General features: G+C 42.2%; 2 protein-coding genes across 3 annotated transcripts; one reads left to right on the top strand and one right to left on the bottom strand.

Annotated features, from left to right (window-relative positions):
* The first annotated feature begins 1,766 nt into the window (after positions 1 to 1,766).
* Positions 1,767 to 17,571, top strand: mtus2b (microtubule associated tumor suppressor candidate 2b). The gene is made up of 13 exons (XM_061682231.1): positions 1,767 to 2,835; positions 3,195 to 3,372; positions 3,452 to 3,628; positions 5,516 to 5,626; positions 6,995 to 7,164; positions 10,391 to 10,457; positions 11,470 to 11,684; positions 11,879 to 11,984; positions 12,066 to 12,139; positions 12,384 to 12,482; positions 12,715 to 12,834; positions 12,969 to 13,066; positions 14,236 to 17,571. Exons 1-13 carry the CDS (start codon positions 1,816 to 1,818, stop codon positions 14,441 to 14,443), a joined length of 2,643 nt encoding a protein of 880 aa, XP_061538215.1. The 5' UTR covers positions 1,767 to 1,815; the 3' UTR covers positions 14,444 to 17,571.
* On the bottom strand, positions 16,473 to 23,376 carry stoml3a (stomatin (EPB72)-like 3a). 2 transcript variants are annotated; one of them, XM_061681151.1, is made up of 7 exons: positions 22,172 to 23,376; positions 21,885 to 21,988; positions 20,067 to 20,139; positions 19,903 to 19,985; positions 19,589 to 19,792; positions 19,284 to 19,433; positions 16,473 to 18,656 (listed from the first exon to the last, which is right to left on the bottom strand). In XM_061681151.1, exons 1-7 carry the CDS (start codon positions 22,407 to 22,409, stop codon positions 18,465 to 18,467), a joined length of 1,044 nt encoding a protein of 347 aa, XP_061537135.1. In that variant the 5' UTR covers positions 22,410 to 23,376; the 3' UTR covers positions 16,473 to 18,464. The 2 variants fall into 2 exon arrangements, with proteins under 2 accessions (XP_061537135.1, XP_061537136.1); XM_061681152.1 differs by having other exon boundaries at positions 19,284 to 19,418.
* Positions 23,377 to 23,378: the final 2 nt, after the last annotated feature.

Genomic DNA, 23,378 nt, shown 5'->3' with positions numbered 1-23,378 from the left:
AGGCCCCAACTTTGCGAGGGATGTTCGGAGGATACTGCAGGAGCATCAATTCAAAGGCACTATGCTGCCAGAATTTATACTTCATCGAACACTGCAATGTTACATTGAAATATATATTCGTTTTCCGCAATTCCTCGCAAGTCGCAACTGTCCATTTTTTTTCATTTTGCTGCTTTTCGTCATGTCTACAGTTCATATTTATATATTTTTAATGCATGTATTTAAGTTGATGATTGTTCTTGTTCCTTGTTTTGTACCTGAGTGCACAATTGCAGTTTGCACAGTTTGGGAATCATGGTGAACATATTGTGTATTGTGGGGGGGGGGGGGTTTGCAGCGGTTCACAACTGCACACGAGTTCCTAATATTTTGACTCTGTGTAATGTTGCCAAAATGAGGTAACTAAAATAAATGAATCCACCAATCTGAGCATCGTATTCACTTTTAACCCATAACTGCAGGAAATGGTGTCTTCTGAAGTTCCAAATGTGAGCACCAGAGGGGGGACGTGAGCAGGTGGGCGTTGCACCCCTTCTTCTTCCTCCTCTTCCTCGCCTGTTAACAACTGTGCGTCTTCTTCCTCCCCTTCATCCTCATCGTGATCAACTGATGGTTTTTCTTCGAGATGCACGGTGAGGACTTCATTCATATTTCCCGTGTTGCATCTTGCTCAAGTGGGAATTTGAGGTGAGCTTGCAGGTGAGGACGATGATGGTCTGCATGCAAAGGTAGCTTGTCTTCTCACCTTAACATATATATATTTACAGTATCACCTGCATAACCCTTTATAATGTCGCTATATATATATATATATATATATATATGGGAAAATGGGCTGCAAAATGGCTTGTGCTCCCGTGCCCCCTTCCAAAAACCTGTATTTGTGGCTTTTTCTATTTAAAAATAATATTTTGCCTCAACTCTGCTTGCTGAAAAGAAGAAGGTGGGGCCATGGAGCATCGAAAGCCAAAGTGATGCCTCCATTTCCATCCTCAATATTTCATGAGGCGTCCATCCCCACGTGAAGCTTGCAAATCCTCTGTAAAGTCCGTGTTATTGTAATTATATACAGTTGTACTGCACGGAATTAGTCGCGAGTAGAAGCTCTCAGGTTGCACAAGGAGAGCTGGAAGGAGGACATTTTCAGCAGGCAGGTAGCGGGATGACCTGCCCAACAATGAGGAGCAGGGAGGGGGAGGGGCGACGAAGGTGGAAATGTGTTGAGAGTGGGCGCGCGTTGATGAGAACGTCGATTTCCCGCGTCTCCCAGGTGCCGTGAAGGCGTCGCATCGGGCCCGTTATCTTCTTCCGCCGAGCATCCTTCCCGCGCGTGTTTCTAAACGTGTGTGCACGTGGACTCTGAACATTTAGGATGAAAGGGCAGAAATCACTTCATCAGCTTCATCAAAACAAGCCAATAAAAGAGCCGCATCAATCAACGCACAATGATTTATGATTCAAGGGTAAAATCTCACATTGTGCAATAGCAGGTAACTGTTAATGTTTTTTTACAGGATCGGGTCCTGGGCTGGAATGACGGTCCCTCATCTGATTGAAACCAGAGAGAAGTGATCCCGCCCTTCCCGAGGCAGACTAACGGCTGAGTCCGAGATGTGCGAGAGAGCAGTGCCGTTACGGAACAACAACGCGGCAGAGGACGCGCCAGCCGACGGGAACGCCAACGACATCAGGACGGATGACGAGGGCGGCGGTGGAAGCGGGTCGGGCGGGAGCGGCGCCCTGTCTGAGCGGGGCAAGGTGGTCATCTGGGGTACGGATTCCCAGTGTGACGACCCCGAGTTGGCAGAGTTCGAGATGCTGGAGTGTCAGGAGCTGGAGGCCTACCTTGTGGAGGAAGGAGAGGATTTTGTCGGACTGAAGGAGCGCAGCGAGGATCCGCCACCTTCTGGTAGCAGAACCGCAGCAGAACCAGCAACTGAGACTGATGTGGACAACCACGAAAGGACTTTGCCTTCCCAGACAGAAGATGCAGAAAATATTCTCGAGTCCTGGGTGGATCTCAACTTGAACTCTACCAAGGATCTTGCGTCGGAAGCACATGAGCACAACAGGAACAATAACCAGAAGAATAAAGCTATGAAGGGAGCCGCCGAACACGAGGCGTCGCCCGTCAGAAACCCTACAACTGATAAAAGCACCCAAGCAGACAAGAGCGGAAGCCCTTGCAAAGCGAAAGCCGCCCAGCCCAAAGTCGTCAAGAAACAAGGCTCTTTTGATAACTCCTTGAAAAAGCAGAACTCCTTTGAGAGGAGCTACAAGAAGCAGCTGTCCTTTGAGAATTCCGCAAAGAACTCTGTTGAGAACATCTCCCACTCCTCCAGTCTGGAGAGGAGGAAGCCCTGGGGAAGCTCGAGTCACCCGGTGTCCCCCGCGTCACCCAGGAAGCAACCCCCTGCTTCTCCGGCCAAGGGGCAGAACGCCCGGGCACCTAAGACCAGTTTGGGCAGTGGGATTCCCAAACCTGTAGCTCCTCTGCAGAAAGTCTCCGAGGTCAGGAGGTCCTCCTCTCCCCCAAAACCCAAACATGGCCGTCCGAAAATCATCACCTGCGTACGCAAAACTTCTCAAGGAAAATTACAAGGGACCGACACCCCACTTGGAGGCACCACACACCACACAAAACTGTCCTCCTACCCCAGTACTCAAGCTCATGCGGATCCGAAGGTCGGACCTTTGTCTAAAGGCTCACCGGTGCTTGGCTCCTGTATCGTTGACAAGTACAGGCAGGAAATGTCTGGACACAGTTCGTCTGGGATGAAATATCTAGCCAGCAGTGGTCATCACGAGGACCTCCCTGGGAAATGTACCCTGGAGGTAACCGTGTTCATAATCAGTCAGGGGTTGGGCTAGATCCCCTTGTTCCTCCGATCAAACGGATTATCATAATTTTACCCAGGGGTGACTTTGATCGCATTGTTAAGCAAAACTGACGAGGGGTTGTGCAACAGGCGGCAAAGGTGCTCACACTCTGAACTTGCGTAGAAGGTTTTTCGGCGAACTTCACAACGAGGGGAGGGTGCAATCGGTTGTTTGGCAAACTCGTTGACGAGGGTAAAGTGTAATCAGTTGTTCAGCTAACTTGTCCAGTGGGGAGTGGGTGTTGGGCGGGGGCACGGTTGGATCAAAAGTGATGCTGGTGGTCAACCTGTGTCTCAAACTCACTTTTTCGGCAGCACCCCTCTCAAGATGGAGCCAGCGTCTACCGCTCCCCCAGAGGTGCGAGGCCTCAGCTGGGGCTCGGTGCCGTCACCAGACAACCCACAGCGAAAACACGAGTGCAGCCAGCTAGTCAAAAGTTGTCATCAGCAGTGCTCGGCCAACCCGGAACTCACAGCTACCAGGAAGCTTCAGGTTAGAGTCCCTCAAAGTGGCTAAGCTTGCTCAGCTGCTGCTACTGTAATTACAAATGATTCCTCATTTGTTTTTATAGGGGACCAAAGAAGGTCAGGTCCAGAGACCTCCCCGAAGAACCTCCTGCTCAAATCGGGCCAGACTGGTCTTCGTCCTCCGGGGTTTTCCGCCCTTCCTCCTGCCAGAGTCACAATGGGCATCATGAGGAGCTTGTCGTCCATGTCCAATGACAGCAACACTTGGCGAACTTCGCAGTGTAAGTTTATGTCAGATTAAAAAACGCCAAATTTAAGAAGAACCAAACTGTTTTAGAGAATAATGATGTGCATTAGCTTGTATCCTGCCAAAATGTTATGCCAATATTCAAATGCTAAAAGTATAGAAAATGCTAACTTTGGCTACGATCTCCGATTTTGATTTACAATAGTTTCACAGCGGGCAGCGTGGGTTCAAATCCCGCTCGGTGACGGTGCGAATGTGGGTGCGGATCGTTGTCCGCGTCTATATGTGCCCTGCGACTGACTGGCGACCAGTTCTGTAGTCCGCCTTTCGCCCGAAGTCAGCTGGGATAGGCTCCAGCATCCCGCGACCCTAACCAGGATAAGCGGTGTTGAAAATGAATGGATGGACAGTTTCGCAGCTATTGAACTTTTCAACAGTAGCTAGAACTAAAACAAATGTTGATAATAGCGATCAGATTATGTTACGACTATAGCAAAGGCTAGATTTAGCTACCTTTTTACAGCTACAGCTGAATATGGATGTTTATACATACATTTATACATGTTTATAGCTAGCTCATGTTGAACTTTCGATCATTTGATGTTACCCATCTAAGGATATCCCAAAATGTTGTGCTTGTACCAACTGTTTAAAACTTGAATACCCACTTTATTAAATAGAAAAATGTGTCAAAAGCATGGCATCTGCCCTACTTTCCCGTCAATGCACAATTCTCCCTCAAACAAATCTTCTAACTATCAATAGTAGGCCTTTGGGCTGCTTTAAATCACTGCAGTCGAGCAAAACTTGGAGTGTAATTGGGACAAAGAGGGATTATAATTGGAAATGGGCAAGGGAGATGAAAAATGAAAAAGTGTCTGAGCAGCACGTTCCGCTTCTCCAGTCGTTACTCCATTACCAAACATACCGAGGAAGAGGAAGGAAAGAAATCCCATCTGCACTGAATGCTCCCTGCTGGAGCTTGTTGCAGGGAGCACACGTTGGGCCTCAAGCGTTTTATGACATTGTTAATAATTTAACGTTTGCATGATAATGAAACATAAAAGATTTGATGAATAATTAAGATGTTTCTATTCTCTCACTGGCTAATTTTGGTAAAAATATTTACATTGACAGTATTGAGATATATGTATATATATCATGTAATATATAACATCCTAAATATGCAAAAGTATTCCTGTAACATGACTTTTATTCCTTTAAAAAAAATGCAAATGTATTTTCATATTATTGTTTCCCCTTAAAAAACAATTTCAATCGTAACATTCCATATTTTTTACCCCCCCCAAAAATGCACATTTATTCTAGAAACATTGAATTTTATTCCTCAAAACAATTAGTAATTTGTCCTTGTTACATTAAGACTTTTCTCCTAAAATTGTGACTATTTCCTTATTTTCCTATTTTCTCTTAACATTGCGACTCGTAAAATGTGGAATTCATTTCTCATATGTTGGAACATTTTTTTCTTGTAAAATGTAATTAATTCTTTTACCATTGTAAGTATTTCTTCCTATAAAATATGACTATTTCCTTGTAACTTTGCTCTTGTAAAATTAACTTTTTTTCTTAGGTGACATGACTTTTGAATGTAATAAATGTAATTAATAATTTATGTATTTTATTTGAATGATTTTTTATTTTATTTTATGAATATTTCAAAATGACAGTTATTTTAAGGTAATTGAAAAACATTGCATTATTGTTGTCATACAGTACAAATGCAAGCAAAGCCTCTCCTGACATAGGAATATTTGTGAATTTGCCCCACTTAGTGGTCACAGATGGTGTCACAACAACTTTATGTGACTCAAACAAGAATTGCCTTGTTTTTTTGTTGTTGTTTTTTTTTCAAAAATTCTGTTGATTTGCGTTTATTCCATTTTTGTTCACGTCACAGCTTTGAGAAAAGAGACACTGAAAGAGACACTGAAGGAGTCAGAAGCTGTGTTGCATCTCAAGTCCTCCCCCAAAAGATGTGCAGTGGTCTCGCCCAAGCCTCAATCCCCTGGTGAGTCCCTCTCCCTGCAGATCACTTTGCACTCTACTGTCTATATTCATTGCCGTGTGCGCGCGCGCAGCATTTACCGTATGTGACATATATTGTCGGGAAAAATGAGGCAAAGGTCCGTGCGAGCCTTGCAGTCAGTTTGTCCGTCGTCGTCATCATCCATCTTCAGCACGCGTGCATTTCATTACCAGTCTGCTAGCCGGCCCGCCCACTGTTGCCATGGCAACTGACTCCAGCAGCGAAAGTCGTCCTGCCGCGTGACTTGAGCAGAACACGCGTCAGCCTTTACAGCACTAACAGTGACACAGGCGGCAGACCAAAAGAGGACAAATCCAGTCACTAAATAAGAAATGATTGACTGAAAATGGGCTTTGTGGTGAGAAATTATTAGGTCATATTACACTACGTTACAGTTTGTTAGGTTACGTTCAAATAGTGCACAGTAGGTAAAGACATTCAAATAGATACACATAATTCCCATAATTTAACCCTTTAATGACCAACCAGTACTACTTACTCAACCAATCAGTAGAGCACATTAAGAAAGCCAATCATTTGTTTTAATTCAATGAGTACATAAATGCCTTTACCAGAGATGCCAGCAACAAGCCTTTGGTAGATCATTTATTTAAAATTTTTCATTTAACATTTGCAACACGTTCTGCTATTTTACAACTCAAATAAAGGGGTGCTGTTGTGCCCCACACAGAGGCGGTGAAGATAAAAGTACTGTGGACAAACTCCTATTTTTGGCCATATTTACATGCATTGGGGGGAAAAAACAGCAATGATAAACATACAAAAATGCATTGACGCAAAACATAAAAAACAACATCCATTAGGCTCTTTTTTCTCTCCTTTACCATCAAGTGACATTGTAACCTTTTCGTAGTTCATTTTTCCAAAAATTATTTTAAAAAAATGTATTGATTGTTAAAGGAGCAATAGAGTAGACCAGTTTCCCATCCTTTATTGAGCCAAGGCGCATATTTAGAAAAATCCCACAGCACAGCACCAAACAAAAATGTCACAACAAGTACTGAACTGCCATAATGACAATTGCGGACAAATGTATTCAGTTTGAAATTTGGACCTGTTTAGTTGAACACAAAGCTATTAATCTGTTGTATAAATGGCAGCAGGTGGATATACAGTTTAATTGAACCTTCTGCCATCTAGTGGCAGAGCATATAATTGGTCTGTCGCTATACGTCGCTGGCATAAATAGGTGAACGTTATTTCTAGTAAATACACATTTTCAGACCAATGAAGTGAAATTGGAAGATTTCTTGCGGCACACGTGATGCTCTCTAACAGCACAGTGGTTGGGAATCACCGAAATGATTTTTAACTCCTGCGGTCGGGCAGTGCACGGGCGAGCCGGGTCGTCGCAGGAAGTGGACCGGGCGCTCATCAAGCTGCTGAGGGAGCGCTGCGAGCAGCAGGCCCGCCAGCTGCGCAGCCTCCAGGCGCAGCTGAAGAAGGCCTCGCTGTGCATGAGCGTCTTCAGCATCACCGTGCAGCACTTCTGTCACAAGGTAAGCGGCCGGAACGCGCCACAAGCGAGATGGCGGCGGCCGCAGTGGCCGCGCCCCAATCATACAGCCGTTTATCTGATTTCTATGGAGCCGACTGTCAGGGTGAGAGAAACACCCTGGACAAGTCGCCAGTCAATCGTCGAGAATGTTCCCGAAAATTCAAGTGTGTGCCACCTTTATACCTCTGGTGTCAAACTGGTGGCCTTGGGGCCAGATTCGGCCTGCCACGTCATTTCATGTGGCCCGCAAAAGCAAATCATGTGCGTCGACTTAATGTTTTTTGCTAAAATACCACAATTACAAATTGTCTTCACTTTCAATAACGTTGCGCTATTACAAGCATTTTTTGTTACCGAGCCCCCTTTTAAAGTAATCAATGAACAGTTTTTTTTTACTGGCTTCTAATTTCAATACAAGCTATCCAACAATTTGTTGTGTATATGTAGTAATATGAGACGATCCTACATTTATATGGGTTCACAGTCATAACGAGGTACGTGGCCCACGACAAAAATGCGTTTGAGACCCCTGCTTTGTACCACTGTTCGCTAATGCTAATTAGTTTCAGGGCACGTAGTCCACACCGTGGCTTGAAAACGGTAGATCTTCCCCCAGTCTAGATTCTAAGTCATGGGTGGTGTTATGTAAATTAGTAACTTGTGGTCCGCAAAAAAATCCCTGAACAAAATTTTCAAACAGTGTTTAATGTTACAGTGGCTTAAACGTTTTTTCTTCTTCTTAATCCAGTATTGTTCATTTGTTTGAATGCATTTCAGTTGTATTTAACTTTGAAGCACATTTGCATTGAATCTTTCTGTTTAAAAAAAAAACAGCTCGTATTTAATCATTATTTCAGTAAAAATGTTTTATTTCCCTTCATTGAAGGGCCTGGTTAATGTGCAAACTGTGCATAACATTACAATCATATTAAACATACTTTTAAGAATAGAGTGTACCCCCGCATATTCACCTATTTTGGGGGAACCCATCCCCAGCTGTTATTTGTGGAAACGCCCACTTATCCGTGTTATTAGAAAAATGTTTCCCCCCGTCCCCCACTTATTCACATTTTTTTTTTCATGCCAATTATAATGGAGCATCAGTTATTTTGTGTTTTTTATTGACTCTTGACGCTCGGGCTTGGTCTCTCTGCCTCCTTCTTTTGATGAATATATATTTTTTTATTGGTCATTACGGTGGTACTTGGAAGGACTAAATGATTTTTGAGGAGGTACCCAGTTGGCGTAAAAACTTTCAGAACCACTGCTCAATTTCATTCATCCCTTGTAGATGCAAATGAGCGCCATCGTGTTTGTGTTAAAGGCCCCTATTGATGGGCCTTTAAGGGTTAAGGGAAGAAGGACTGGGCGTGCTCTGTAGAGTCAGGCTTACCCAGTCTTTGTTCCAAGGCTAGCAGACGAGGTGAGGCTTTCCCCTCCCTCCCTCCGTCCCCCCTCCTCTTCCTCCTCTCATTCCGCATCTTCGTGCCGGCCGAGGGATGCTGCGGTCTGCTAGCGTTTATGGGCCATCGCTGTTCTCGGCCGCCTTGTCTGGAGGGCACGGTAAAGCCGGCAGGTGGACAATTCCTTGACGGATGTGCTGACTGTGTGTTTATGTGTGTGTATATGCTATTTTTTTATTTCTTTTTTTTTTGTAATGATTGTGCTGAGTCAAAGCCTTTCTCTTCCGTCCGGTTTACTGGATTGCTGCTGTGCTCGCTCATAATGAAGTTATGCTAATGAGTCTTAACCCTCCTGTTATGGCAATTGGAGATGAAACACTTACCCACGTTTTGTGTTTGTGTGTTGAATTCAGATAAAAGAAGATGTACAGTATGTGTGTGTATATGGTATATACTGTATGAAATACAGTGGGGTGGAGTGTATAATATTTACAAAGAAATAAATTGTATGAATTTGACATTTCTGCCCTTATTTTAGCCTGTTGTTTCGTTGCCAAGGCAATATGTTTTTTTTATCTGCAATTTAAAACATTTGGGGGGGGGGGGAATTTTTAGTTCTATTTAAGGTAAAAACAACTTTAAAATGCATCAATTTAGCTGCAAAATAACAGGAAGGTTCGAGGATGTTTACAAATTCAAAAATATTTTAAAAAGTATGTTTAAGACATTTAAAAATGACAAAAAAACAAGGACAGATGACATTTTACTCCCACAAATTTTTATCTTACAAAAAAAAATTGAGGTTCGAGATTATAATGATCTTACATGAAAGTGGGTCACTTTAACCCTCAGCAAAACAGACAGACAGGTTATTAAAGCATCTGGTTAGAAGCAGTCTTGTCAGTCAGCTTCTTTTTTTTGTTTTTTTTTTATACACAGTATATTACTAGTCCTTTGCTATAATAAATTGATGAGAATACTCAAGTTATTTTTCTCGTGTTTTGAGATTTATTTTTAACATTGCATGTTGGAACAGCTCTGCGTTGCCCACCCTTGATTTAGACTTTGTTAATTTTTGGATCTTTTGTCCTTATTAGGGTTGATTTAACCGTCCTGTTATGTAATGTTTCAGTAACAGCGCTAAAGTTATTGGGCCAATTTGACCTGCGGTATTTTCAATTATCCAAAAGCATTACAAATGATGAAAAAGCTCGACTTGCCCAGAAATATGTGAATTGAACCACGGCTGGGTGCATTGTAAGTTTCGTAAGGAAACTCCAAATTTGAAAATGGGTTGACCCGCAACGTAAGAGGAGGGTTAATTAAATGAAGAACTTTGAGTGTTTTTGTGCAAAGATTAAGCGCAGTGGCACCGCCGCACTCATCACAGTTCACCCAGAGGTTATTGGAGCGTTTAGTGCACACTCTATATCATCCGCATTATTAAGGAGGGAGTCCTTCCAAGTGTCAGCCACAATGGTTTGGCTTATGAACACAAAAACCAAAAGAAATCAATAGGGAGTCGCCGTTGCCTTGTAAAAGGATGATGTTGCCATGGCGAGGACGGACGGGGAGGATCGAGATGGAGGTCACATGACTCCCCGGAGAGTGGAGTCAGCATGTGGCGGGGGCGGGACCGCCAGGGTGGGGATGCGGTCAGGCGATCATGAGTAAGAGACGAATATAGCCCCTATGAGGTCATAATCCGGCCTTTAAAATGTCCGGGACGTGATTTCAGTTTGAACGATGAAATGAACTAAATTAAGCTAAACTAAAGTAAAATTGAAACGAAATGAATGGATGCATGTGTGTGGCATGTTGCAGAGTGAGTGTGCAGCTGTGAGGGAAGGGGAACTGTCCCAGGAGCTCGCCAGGATCAGGGATGAAGTGGGTAAGTCAATGCTAGATGCTAACTTGTTCTTCTAGCCTTTCTTCATTTTATTTTTATTGTATACTTTTTTTTTTTTTAATAACGGACCCAGGCATAATCACCGTTAATCATTCGCGAATAGGTGAATATTTGATAGATCACAGATGTTTTTTTTTTTTTTTTTTTTGACCTATCCCGTTATTCAAATTTTTTCACCCTGATCCACTGCTTTTTTTCCAGATTTTTTTCTTCCATGGCAGTCTTATGGCAGGAGCAATTATTTGTGGATTTTTGCTGTAAACAGGGTCCACTGTGTATATATTTATTTTGTTGTTTTAATCATTTTTGTCTTGGTTTTGTTCATTGTTGTTGCATTGAGTGCACACTTAGAACTGGAGTGGGCTAGCTCAATACTTGTTGTCACTTTGCTGGAGAGTGAAGTGAAGTTTTATGGTTGCAATGAAATCTGGGTGATATCTGTGATATGTGATGGGGTGATATACGGCAATACTTATATGTGATATACGGCAATACTTGGTTTTGCAATTTTCTCAAATTTTGGAATTTTGCCAAATGTATTGATTTTGGACTTGGCTCCTATTGGATATTAATATTGGATCTTATTGCTTGCACTTTCCACTGACAGTACTGTCGTCATCTTCAGTGTCATAGGTTGGATCCTGGTCTGTATCATCTGGGTTGCCTGACAGAACCAATTGTGATTAGAGAAAAAAAAAAAAACTTTGATGATTTTGCGGGAGGTGGAGCCTGGTTTCAAAGGCGTGGCTACCTTGGAAATTGGGAGCTGGCCCAGTGTTGCACTGATGAATCCAGATAATTGCTGAATGCCATAAAAGACTTCCCCATATGTCAATAGTGAAACTAAATCCTGCTGTAGACCATTATTCTAGTCGTTTCTGCGCGACAACATAAAAATGACTAAAACGGAGTTTGCCCACTGTAGTTCTCAGTGGCGGAATTAGGATACTTTTACGGCTCGTACGATAAGTTGATAATTCAGGTGTGACCGTAGCTTTCAGCGTGGCCCACTGGGAGCAGCTGCAGCGGGAGAAACAGGAGCTGGAGCGGCGTTTCGAGAACGAGCTCCGGGGACTGCGGGCTGAGCAGCAGGTCCAGCTTGGAGCGCTGGAGGAGCGGCTGAGGGCGCAGCATTCGGCCGACACCCGCAGCCTGAGGGCCCTCCAGCGCGCTCATCTGGAGGACCTCAGGGTGCGGCAGCAGGAACAGGTGACAACACACGAGACACTTAGCTACCACGTGTGTCACTCTATATTTCATTTGCACCCGGAAAAATCCAAAAACAGATACCACAAGATGGCACTAAAGCCCAGGCTAATAGAAAAGTAGCAATTGGTGTCAAGGAAGTATGTGAAAGCAGAAAATGTCGCTATGATTCATAACGATTGTACCGTTTGCACCAGATGGAGGAGATGAATGAGAACCACGAAGCCTCCCTGGTGGAGATGGAGGCAACCCACAACGACACGCTGGCCACTCTGCGGGAGGAGCACGCCAGGACCGTGAAAAGTAGGACTCATCAGCTCTCGAGCACCCTCGCGTTTAACTCGGAAACTGAAAAAAAATATGAAATTCAATTTGTTGTGTCAGATCTCAAGATGGCCCACGAGCAGCAGAGGAAGTCTTTGGAGGAGGAGTTTGAGAAGATCAGACTCTCCTTACAGGTTAGAATCACAGACGTCTTGAGCTAAGGTGTTAGAACACCCGCCATATTGGATGTAGCAGATCTGACTGGAAACTCGTACAAGTAAAGGACTGAACATAAAGTGACAATCTACAAAGTGCACAATACCTCTCATGGGTTAATATATTTAGGGAAACAGATGAGAACCGAAAACAACACGTTATGTAACTTCTAATCTGATGATTCTGTCACGTGATGTTCCTGACCTGAATTTGCTGATTCAGGATCAGGTGGACATGCTGACCTTCCAGAACAGAAGCTTGAGGGACCGAGCCAAACGCTTCGAGGAGGCCCTCCGCAAGAGCACGGACGACCAGATAGTGGTGAGGAATAGCGCCGTGTGTTTATTGCATTTTGGTGAGGTTCAAAACAAAGATGCGGATCGAAAAAAAAGCTTTCGGTTTGGCATTTATGTAATGCACATTACCGCCACCCGCAAGACTGGAGTGGAACTGCAGCTGGGTAGAAGCTAATTTGTCAATGAAAGGAGACACATGGTTTGCATTTGATTGGGCGGACGGCTGTGTCGGCTGAATGCTGTTGCGGTGTTTGCAGGACGCTTTGGCGCCATACAAACACATTGAGGAGGACCTGAAGAGCCTGAAGGAGGTTCTGGAGATGAAGAACCAACAAATCCACGAGCAGGACTTGAAGATTACTGAGCTGGAGAAAATAGTAAGATTTGAATTTTCTGATTCTGGTTTTCCCACAAAATAAACTTTTTAGTTGAAGTTCTGCATTGAACTGTACCTTTTTATCATTTGAAGAATTTAAAGTTGCGCACGCTCTGGCCTTGTGTCTTTGAGCAGGCCGAAAAGAACGTTCACCTTGAGGAGCGAGTGCAAGTGTTGCAGCAGCAGAACGAGGACCTGAAGGAACGCATCGACAAGAACCTCGCAGTGTCCAGGTGGGCCCGCGCTAACGCAAGCTAAGTTAACCCACGCTGTAATTAGTGGCTAACGGGACGGGAAGGCTAAGGAGCTCACTTGCAGCTGCCGCCGGCTAACCGAATAGAAAAAGCAAAGTTGCGTTTTATAGTCAATCAAGGAGGACTGCGAGTTTAAATATTATGAAATATAATAATAATAATAATAATCATATTTATGAAAAGTTGTGTGTGTGTGGGGAGGGGGGGGATCATGATAAAAGAAAAACATTTGTAATTTAACAAATTTAAAAGGTCAATGTAAGAAAATAAATCTTAATTTTACCTGAAAAAAAGTCATAATGGTACAAAAAAAAGATTGAATTGAACCAGATAAAAATAATTGAACCAGATAAAAATGTTAATATTACAAGGGGGAAAAAGTCAAGATAATAAATTGTAATAGAAAAAAAGTTTTATCAGAATAAAGTTGTACTTTAAAGATAATAAAATGGTGAACATAGAGAAAAAGACACAATTCTATAAGAATAGTCACAATAAAACAGTAATAACAATATAAGAAAAAACATCTTAATCTCATGATTTATTTCATAGTATGACAATGAAGCAGTAATTTAATGAAAATACATTTAGAATATTAGGGGAAAATGTAAATGATAAAATCTTAATGTAATAAAACTACAATATTCAGCAAAAAAAATAATAGTTTTTATATTATATATTGTGAATTCAGAGAAAGTAATAACTTGGAATCTTAGGAGACAAATGCAACTGAACATAATTCGTAAGTCATAATTGAACCAAAATAAAAGATGTAATGTTATGACATAATTTGCAATTTAATGAAAATAAAATCGCAATATGACAAGAAAAAAGTCATAATCTTACCAGAATACTTTTGTAAAGTTGCGAGAAAATCTTTTCATCATTTTATGAGGATGTCCAACATTTAATGGCAAAAAGTGTAAAAATTGAGAAATTAAAAAAAAAAAAAAAGCCTGTAAGAAAAAGAAATGTTGTAAATACATTTGAATATTATCAGCATAAAGTCGAGCAATATTTTTTGTCACTTTTCACTTCCTGTATTAACAATTACAAAACGTTCTCAGTGCAAATTCCGTATGTGTGATGCAATTAGCGATCCACGCTAACGCTAACGGCGTCGCTTGCTTGCGCGCGCGGGTCGGCAGGCAACTGTCGGAGGAGAACGCCAACCTGCACGTGCACGTGGAGAAGGAGAGCACGGAGAAGAAGCGCCTGAGCCGCACCAACGAGGAGCTGCTGTGGCGCCTGCAGACGGGCGAGCTCAGCCCTCGCATGTCGCCCAGCGGCTCGCCCGTCCACCGGCCGCCCTCTCTGCCCGGCTCGCCCGCCCGCCCGCACTCCTACCACCAGTGACCGCGACCACCTGGAAACTGCACTCAGGAGTGGTGCTGTTGTTGTTTTTTTAAGACACACTGACGCTCTCATTTTGCCTTTTTCTGTCATCCAGCGCTCAGGACGACGGAGGTACTGAATGATGCGAGCTTTGCCGTCCATTTTCTGCCACCAGCGACCTCCTCCGAGGACCAAAAGCATTGTTTTTGTTGTTGTTGTTTTTTAAACACACTCAGGCAATGGGCCGCTTCCATCTGGTGGCATCTTGGTGCCAAGGAACTGTTGAAGTGAGCTGAGGAGATTCATTCAGACAAAAAAGTAGTCCTTACCACCATCTTGTGGCACCTCTAGGTAATTACAGTACTGTATAAGAGGGTTTCTATAGTTTTAGTGGCCACAGTTGTGTCCCAGGTCATACTTTATACTTCCCACACCACACAAGTCCCCCACCCCCTAAAAAAAGTTTTCCAGGCTACTACACAGCTTAGAAATAAAGTTTTCCTTCATCAAATAGTTTTGAGAAGAATGATCCATAATGCACTCAAACGTAAACCAAAAATGTTTTTGTTTTTAAAAAAAAATGTTTTAGAACATTTTAATTTTAAAATAGATTCAATGAATTGGGTAATTTAAAGGACTATTCAAATTGCATCAGTCATACTCCTCCCCCCCCCCAAAAAAGAAAAGTTGAAATTAGGGTAATTTAACTCTATGAAAGGCGCACTTGGGTGTTACTTAAGTTATAAATATTGTTTATGTTCTCAAAGTTTTCAAGGATACCTTTTGTTTAATCGTGGGATTGAGTGATAATTTGAGATTTTCAGCAAAATTCTGTGCATTTCATTCAGAAATGTCACCCCATAGACCAGGGGTGTCAAACTCTATTAATGTTTGGTAACACAAAAATGCTTACAATATCTCAACGTTATCATGTATGATATATGACAATTTGAAATTTTGGTACAGATTTGAACAAGAATCATGGAAGTTGACACACATGATTTTGCCATTGCGGGCCACATAAAATCATGTGGCGGGCCGGATCTGGCCCCCGGGCCTTGAGTTTGACACCTGTGCCGTAGCCAAACGGTTCTAAAATGTCTGTTGATAGAAATCGGCTCTGCTGGCAATCGTTTTGTAATGCAAAAATAAAATCAAACACTGCAATTTTAATGCACTTAAAAAAAAAAAAATAAAAAAAAAATCAAACAAGTTTTCTCAAGTGGCCACTGAAAATATAGCAACCCTCACAAACCTTTTTGGTGAGGTTCTCAATTACTCAGCGAGGATAAGATCCAACTCACTCGGACCATAAAGAGGACAAGCAGTATAGAAAATGGATGGCTGGATGGGTGCCTTGCTCAAGGGCCGTATCCTTATACTGACCACGGCAAACAAACCACTTGTAGGCCACATTCTCATGTCCACAGGAACACGGGTATTTTTTCATATTTTCTTGCGTTTTGAACATTTTTGTGACGTCGCCACAGAAAAGGTACCAGAGATGCCGTACCAAAGATGATAACCGGAGAACAGGACATGGAATTTATTGAGGAAAGCGGCACACGCTAAGATTGAAAGTGCAAAAAAAAAAAAAAAATGGAATGTAAACTGCAAAGTGTGGCATTTTGTCCTTACAGGAAGAGAAAAACTGATTTTAAATTAAAATAAGATTCATAATATAAACATGCAGGCGAATGAATAAATGCCGTTATTTGTCTTTTTTTGGGGAACTTTTGTTCACAGTTCAGTCATCTTTCTGGAATGTTTGTATAAAACGAAATTTATTGACTATTTTAAAGGACTATATGAAAACTGGTTAATTTTACTATTATAATAAAGTGGTAGACTTTTAAAATCAGAACGTTTGGGGGAAAAAAATAAAAATACAAAAATAAAAAAACCTTTTCAATTGGTGCTAAGACATATGAGGACCACGCTAAAAAGAAAAATACTGCCGGACAAATTATATGTAAATTTACAAGAATAAAGTCGTAAAATCACAAAAGATAAATATATTGGAATCATACGAGAAATGTCATAATAATTTGAAAACAAAGTGGCTATATTTCTAGAATGTGGGTGTTATATAACAACAAGAAATGTACAACAGTTGCATTTGTGAAAATAAAAGTGATAATTTTACAGGACTAATGGTCTTACAACGACCAAAATGGGATAGAAAACAATGAAGTTGAAAACTGACATGAAAAAATATTGCAATTTTCACAAGAACAAAAGTTGTGATATTACGTCAAAAAACAAGAAAACATAATTTGATTACAATGGTCACAATTGTACAGGAATAACGTTGCAATATTACCATAATAAAAAACAATTATATGTGGAGTCATCATTTTTACGAGAATGGTCGTAATGCTTTGAGAAAAACTACAACTACAATTGCATTTTAAAATAAGTCGAAGAAGAAGAATAACATTGTAATACTATGAGAAAGATATCTTACTTTTATGGGAATAAAAGCATTAAAATGAAATGTGCAATATTCCGGGCAAAAACAAATACCGGTACTTGCGTTTCAACTCAAGTCGTTGTGTTGTGTTTGTTGGTGTGGGAATTTTGACATCCACGCCATTAACCAGTCAAATTACAACCTTTTTCTTTGTTAACTATATTACGACCCTGCTAGGTAATATCACGACTTTATTCTTGTAATATTATGTCGCTTTTTCTTGTTAGTTTCCTCTTGTTGTTCTTTTCAACGTGGTCCTTCTAGTATTTTGCAAGCTCCTCATCGTCATCGCTGACAGCCTCAGGATTTGTTGTGTAAAAAGCATGTCCTTGTGCATTTTTTGTGATTCATATTTATTTTCTTTTTCATTGGTACTCCAGCAGAACTGTAAATATTTGCATCGTCTCCACTGTACATGTTTGCACTTTGTACACGAGTATTAAATCACAAGAGGAAATAACTGAGCGGAGATAAACCTTTGAATACAGTACACGTGTTTATATATAAGCTCAGTACAAATTATGTAATAATATGGAAACCAATCAGGGTGCTGTTACGAAACTATGCTGGTGCTATAATTAGCGTTCACCTCTTTTTGTTGCAGAATTTCATCATTATTGGCAATTAATATGGGTGTGTACGTTTTTAATTAGAGTGGAACCTCAATAATGTTCGGTTTTCGAGGGAAAAAAATAAAATATTCCCTTCGGAAATCATGGAAATTTAACTGTCGGTATCACAAATACCCTGATTAGCTACACGGACAATGTGTGAACATAAGTCAGCCACTTTTAAAGAAACAAAAAACAAAAACAAAAAAGAGATGAAAAAGACATTTGAAGATAAAACGGGCACTTGCATCCCCTTTATTACAGTGAATCCTCAAACTGATCATCAAATGTTTCCACTATGATATGCCCACTTTAGATTGCATCGGCAAAAATGATTAACAATTTTGAGCCCCCGCAATGGCCGTTTCAAACCAAAATGGCCGACTTCCTATTCAATTTTCAGCGTTGGTTCTTGAGACTTTTTCGTGTGTCCTGTTACGATAGACACGTCCGCCCAGTTACATGTCGACTGGTGAAACGGATGTCGGGGCTTTCCAAGGACGACAAATGAGTGACTTTTGGCCGTCGTGTTGGGGGACCCCTAAAATACATTTTTACCAGGATACGAGTTCTCCTGGATTCCTTAGATTTTGTCAAAGTACAAGCAGTCTCGACTGTACAATTCGACCCAAAATGGCCGACTTGCTGTTCAGTTTAGCGTATGGGTCCTTGAGACTTTTTTGTACGTCTTGTAGTAATAGACATGTCCACCTGATTACGTGTTGATGGGTGAAACTTGTGAGAGGGACTCATTTTTTTCCTCACTTTCCAGGGGGCGCTACTGAGTTGTCATGTAGTGTACAAACATTTTCATCATGATACATTGGTGAGATTCCAGGCCTCGAAAAATCCAATTAATTGGTTATAAGATGAAGAATAAACAGACGGCCTGGTGCTCGAGGCCCCAATGAAGGTTAATTTCATGTTACTTCAGGTTACTTTTAAAAGTCGAAGTTCCTCACTTCCTCGGTAAAAAGCTCTGCAGCATGTCGATGGGAAGCGGGAAGATGATGGTGGAGTTCTTCTCGGCGGCGATACTGTTGAGCGTCTGCAGGTAGCGCAGCTGTAGGGCAGACGGAGCCTCGGCGATGACCAGCGAGGCCTCCTTCAGGGCACGGGACGCCTTCATCTCGCCCTCGGCGGCGATGATCTGATCGTGTGGTCATTGCGAAAAGATGTCAGAAGCAGTTTCTCACTCTGTGTGTCATTTGTCAAAGAAATGATCAAAGAAAATGCTTTTTTTTTTTCCATTTTGTGGCATTTATAGGCAATTACAAATCTATTTAGGTGGGCCTCAATTACTCACGGATGTTTGCTATTCGTTGCAGGGTTCAATCCCTGTCCCACTTGAATTGCGGTTAGTACAGTATTTTGCAAAATGAGCAGAAAGTAAATGTTCACAAACTGGTTCTGACCACAGCAAAAGCATACTTTGCGTGTCAGATGTAATGCGTGAAGCCGATTACAATAAACCTTGATATAATGCAGCTGACTGATCACGTGATGGATCGTAGTCTTGACTGACTCTAGTGGCTAACAAGCCAAAGTAGCTTGTTACCAGACTTTGCTTCACATAAACCCAACCATTTAAATACTGGGATCAAACAGTCCTATGGTCTGTTTTTCAATTTTGTATTTGTGACCCTAGTCTAAAATTGAGTTATTTTTTTAGCGATAAGATTGGAAAAAAAAAAAAAAAAAAAAATGAAATTAAAAAAAAAAAAAATCTGTTACTTTGCAAATGGAAAGAAGAAATGCTACATTGCTTCTGGCCCACCTTGGCGCGGGCCTCCCGACTGGCCTCCGCCTCGGCGGCCATGGCTCTCTGCAGCTGCTGAGGTAACTTGACATCTTTAATCTCCACGCGCTCCACCTTGATGCCCCACGCGTCCGTGGCCTCGTCCAAGGATTCCTGAGGTGCGACTTCCTGGTCACAATCTCTAAAATCAACTTTAAGGGATAACTTGTCAAAGAAAGAACCTTACTACTACTGCTAAAGTGGGAAGTATTATATTATTGACAGTGATAAGATGCTTGTGAGTGCTAAAAATGCTGTCCGACTGACTATTTTCTCGACAGGACCTGCATGCTGAGCGAGATGCCTTCCCTGTCCGACAGCAGCTCGGCCAGGTTCTTGGTGCCCAGCACGTTCCTCAGGGTGGTCTGAGCCAGCAGCCGCGTGGACGAGTGCGCGTTGGTCACGTTGGCCACCGACGAGATTGGACACTGGATGCGGAAGTACACCACGCCGTCCACGCACACCGTCACAGAGTCCTTGGTCAGAATCTGACCAGGTAAGAATGACAAAACAAAGCATCACAGTATTGGAGATCATAACATCACCGTATCGTAGTGTCACGATATTGTAGTATCACAGTAATCCCGGCGCCTGTTACCTCTTGTGGCGGAATGTCAAAGGAGACGGTTCTCAGGTCGACTTTCACAAAGTTATCCGTGCAAGGGATCACAATGAAAAGCCCTGTCAGCAAAAACAAAACACGTTCGTCACCGGGGAACGTCGCGTAACGCTCTGAGCCAGCGGAAGGCTGCCGACTCGTACCGGGTCCTTTGGCTTTCCCGTCCACGATTCGGCCCAGTCTGAAGATGACCGCTCGCTCGTACTCCTTCACTATCTGCGTGCAGACAGGACTTCATTGGTTAAGGTGGCCTTCAATAAATTAGGTACACCAGCTGCACAAATATAACTGGACCAAATACAGGGGCTGTACACAAACTAACATAAACATGCTTCAAGTTGGAAATGAAGTACAGTGGGGCCTCGAGATGAAAGTTGAACCAAACACTCATCTGAAATCATCTTTTCCCATTGAAATGAATGGAAACGCCATTATTCTGTTCCAGCCTTCCCTGAAAAACAACAAAATTGTTACAATGTGTATTTGAATGAGGAAAAATAGCACTCCACAAACTTGTACTTAATATAAAAAAAATAATAATAATACAGTAATGTCATAAATAAGAATTCAAAAGAATTAAAACAGCTTTTGTCACTCTGCATCAATTAAAGGCTGATTTCTGGTGTGGCCCACCTGGGGGCAGTATAAAACAGACAGACAGATATACTGTTCATTGAGGCGTTAGTATGAGCTCGAGCCAATCATATTGCAGCAGACCGTGTCCTGCCTAGAACAAGTGGGCTTCATATTAATATTTCAGTGTAACGCTAATATTAGCTGTTCTACCCAGAGGGTATGACTGAGTACTCTTATATTATCCGTCTCCATGTTGCTGAACCATTTGTGTTCAATCTGTTGCTGAAAGCACCCCAACATAGATGCTTGACTAGCATTAGCATTAAGCTAGCGGGGCCTTTCTTCAGGCAGTTTGTTTTAAATAGACGGTGTAATTATCTTTGTTTGTTCTCTTTGACAGGAACAAACAGCTTGAAGCCTTTTCTTGATGAATTGTTGACGATTAGCCAAACTGTTGTTTATTCTAAAGTGTGTTGAGTTCACTGCCACCATAAAGTGCTCATATGTTAAGTCTGTACTTCCAAGTAAAAGCAAAAAAAAAAAAAAAAAAATGTAAAAAAATAAAATCAGTCGAACGACGGCTCATACCTCGAAAAACTTGTACGTCGGGTCACTCGTATCTCAAGGCACCACTGTAACTGATACAAGGGGTTCTTCTTTACCACCTCACGCTATTAAGACTTTAGCCCCGTTATTGGCCCCATTTACCATCGTGGCCGATGTTCCAGATCGGGCCTGACATTTTTTTGGTCAAGAACGACAAAACTAGTCGTAGTGTGACATAATCCAAAATCAACGATTTGGTGTCGTAGGAGACATGGCACCTTGACGTGGACCAATAGGATTGTGCCTTGCAACGGCACCTCGCCTCCATTGGTCGCCATTGTCAACATTTATTCGCGCGCACCATGGCAAAGAGAAAGCGGGATGAGTGGAACAATCAAATTGAAGAGAACCTTTACATATAAACATTAGTGCTAGCACTAGCTAGCCAGCTAGCTACATAATGTTATGTTGCCTGCTTGCTAGCGGTATTAAAAGTTTTTTTTTTTTTTAAACACAAAACATTGCGGCAATCCAAACTTGCGTCTCTTCCTCCGTGATTGCTGTTGTTGCCGCTATGTTGACGGTTATAGCCAGTAGCCATGACACGTTTTCCTGATCCCGTCTCCCCCGATAGCTTGATTTGACAAGATTAGCCAAATGATGGTAAAAGGCGGGAGTTGTTGTCGTAATATATGTCGTGCAGTGTTACCAGCGTCCCGACCGAGACGCGGCAGGATTTTATGGCAGTAATGTAACATCGTGCCATCGTGAGAGGCCAAATTTGTCTTGTAGTCTAATCCAGGAATTATACAATCTCATTGAACTACTTGTGTGTTTACCTTGACACACATAAATAATGTAAATGGGAACGTGGCCCCGATGAAGAGGAGCGAAATGACCACCAAAATCCACCCGAAGCATCCCAGTCTGCCTGACGTTTTATCTACAGGGGAACACAAGCAAAACACCTCAGTGGCTTCCGTTTACACAACAGAGGCCCTCTTCCATGTAGACACAACCGCTGATGCTTAGCTACCGTCGCCAAGGACACTGGTGTCATCCAAACATGGTAAGAAAGTGTCCTTTCATTGAGGAAAAAATAAATAAAAATCTAATTCAAAGTCACCTTCAACAACATCCATGGGGTTGATCTCAAGTTTACCCTGCGTCACCATGTCGGCTGTGCTGCTGGACGTCGTGGAAATCATCGGAGAGCAAGTGTACCTTTGCGTGTGCGTGTGTCGTATGGGAGGGGCAGGGCCTGAAGCGACGAGGGGCCCGTCCTCGCGGGTGCCCACGGGACCGCGGCGACGAGCCGCCTCTCCGCGCAGTCGCGGGGGCGACCGCGACACCTGCTGAGTCATGAATAATCAAAGCGGGTCGTGCGACCCGACACCCGGTGCAGGCTCGTGTAACGAGAGAGAGTCGGGACACAATCTATGAATACATTAGCACACAGAAACAATACTCAACTACTATACAGCTTGTTTGTTTTTATGAGCTGTTTTTGTTCTTCAACCAAAGACAAATCTGCAATAAAATGAGTGTTTTGGTGCCCTTGTGGCATCTTGGTGCCGAGAATGCTGAAGTGACGACAGAAGTTTAATTTAATCAGGCCACAGCTTTGCCTAATAATAATAATAATAATACACCCCAAAAAAAATGCTTTACCGCCATCTTTAATCATCTGTTGGCAGTTGTAAATCTGTTTTCCCCCCAAATACTTGTTGATTTTCACTATTCGTGGCAGAGCCCGGTCGCAAATACTCGCGTTTGCTTAACTGCGTCAATTTAGACAGAGGTGCATGGAGTAGCCACAAATTGAACTCAAGTTAGAGTGACGTTACGTCAGAGTAATATGACTCACGTAAAAGTAGTCCTCTAACTAATTATTTGAGTAAGATGAAGTATTCCGTGAAAAAACAAAACAAAAAACTACTCAAGTGTGTAACTTGTGCGTAACGGTTATGTGCGTCAGTAGGTGCTGCTGATTTGATTAGCAACAGAGATCAGCAAAAGGCTGAACACATCATTATTTAATGACCGTGTGTTTACAGGTAATAACAGTCGATGCTTTTCCCCCCCTCTGATAAGAAAAGGGAGGCGTGGCGACTCTTTGGGGCGTGCCGTCTTGTCAAAGCCCGACCACTATTTGATGAAATATGGAAAGTAAAGAAAGGTAATGCTGCAAAGCAGTGGATATAAAAAAAAAGGTCGACACACCTCTCTTCAAAAGCCAGGTTTTTGTTATCAAAAGGAAACCAAGATAAATCATTCCAAAACGTTTTTCCTCATTAATGTTACCTATAACTTGTGCAACTCAATTGAAAAAA

Source organism: Phycodurus eques, chromosome 7 (genome assembly GCF_024500275.1).
Source record: "Phycodurus eques isolate BA_2022a chromosome 7, UOR_Pequ_1.1, whole genome shotgun sequence".
NCBI lineage: Eukaryota > Metazoa > Chordata > Actinopteri > Syngnathiformes > Syngnathidae > Phycodurus > Phycodurus eques.
The sequence above is the reverse complement of the archived record's forward strand: the minus strand, read 5'-3'. Positions and strand labels throughout refer to the sequence as shown.

What these genes read in the sequence shown, in the direction of transcription:
- mtus2b (XM_061682231.1), top strand. Translation starts at nt 1,816, where the DNA reads ATGCTGGAGTGTCAGGAGCTGGAGGCCTACCTTGTGGAGGAAGGAGAG. An exon ending in CAGCTACCAGGAAGCTTCAG is followed by an intron (nt 3,373 to 3,451) that starts GTTAGAGTCCCT and finishes TTGTTTTTATAG; the next exon opens with GGGACCAAAGAAGGTCAGGT. An exon ending in CACTTGGCGAACTTCGCAGT is followed by an intron (nt 3,629 to 5,515) that starts GTAAGTTTATGT and finishes TTCACGTCACAG; the next exon opens with CTTTGAGAAAAGAGACACTG.
- stoml3a (XM_061681151.1), bottom strand. Translation starts at nt 22,409, where the DNA reads ATGACTCAGCAGGTGTCGCGGTCGCCCCCGCGACTGCGCGGAGAGGCG. An exon ending in CCCCATGGATGTTGTTGAAG is followed by an intron (nt 21,989 to 22,171) that starts GTGACTTTGAAT and finishes GTTCCCCTGTAG; the next exon opens with ATAAAACGTCAGGCAGACTG. An exon ending in GTCGGGAGGCCCGCGCCAAG is followed by an intron (nt 18,657 to 19,283) that starts GTGGGCCAGAAG and finishes CCACACGATCAG; the next exon opens with ATCATCGCCGCCGAGGGCGA.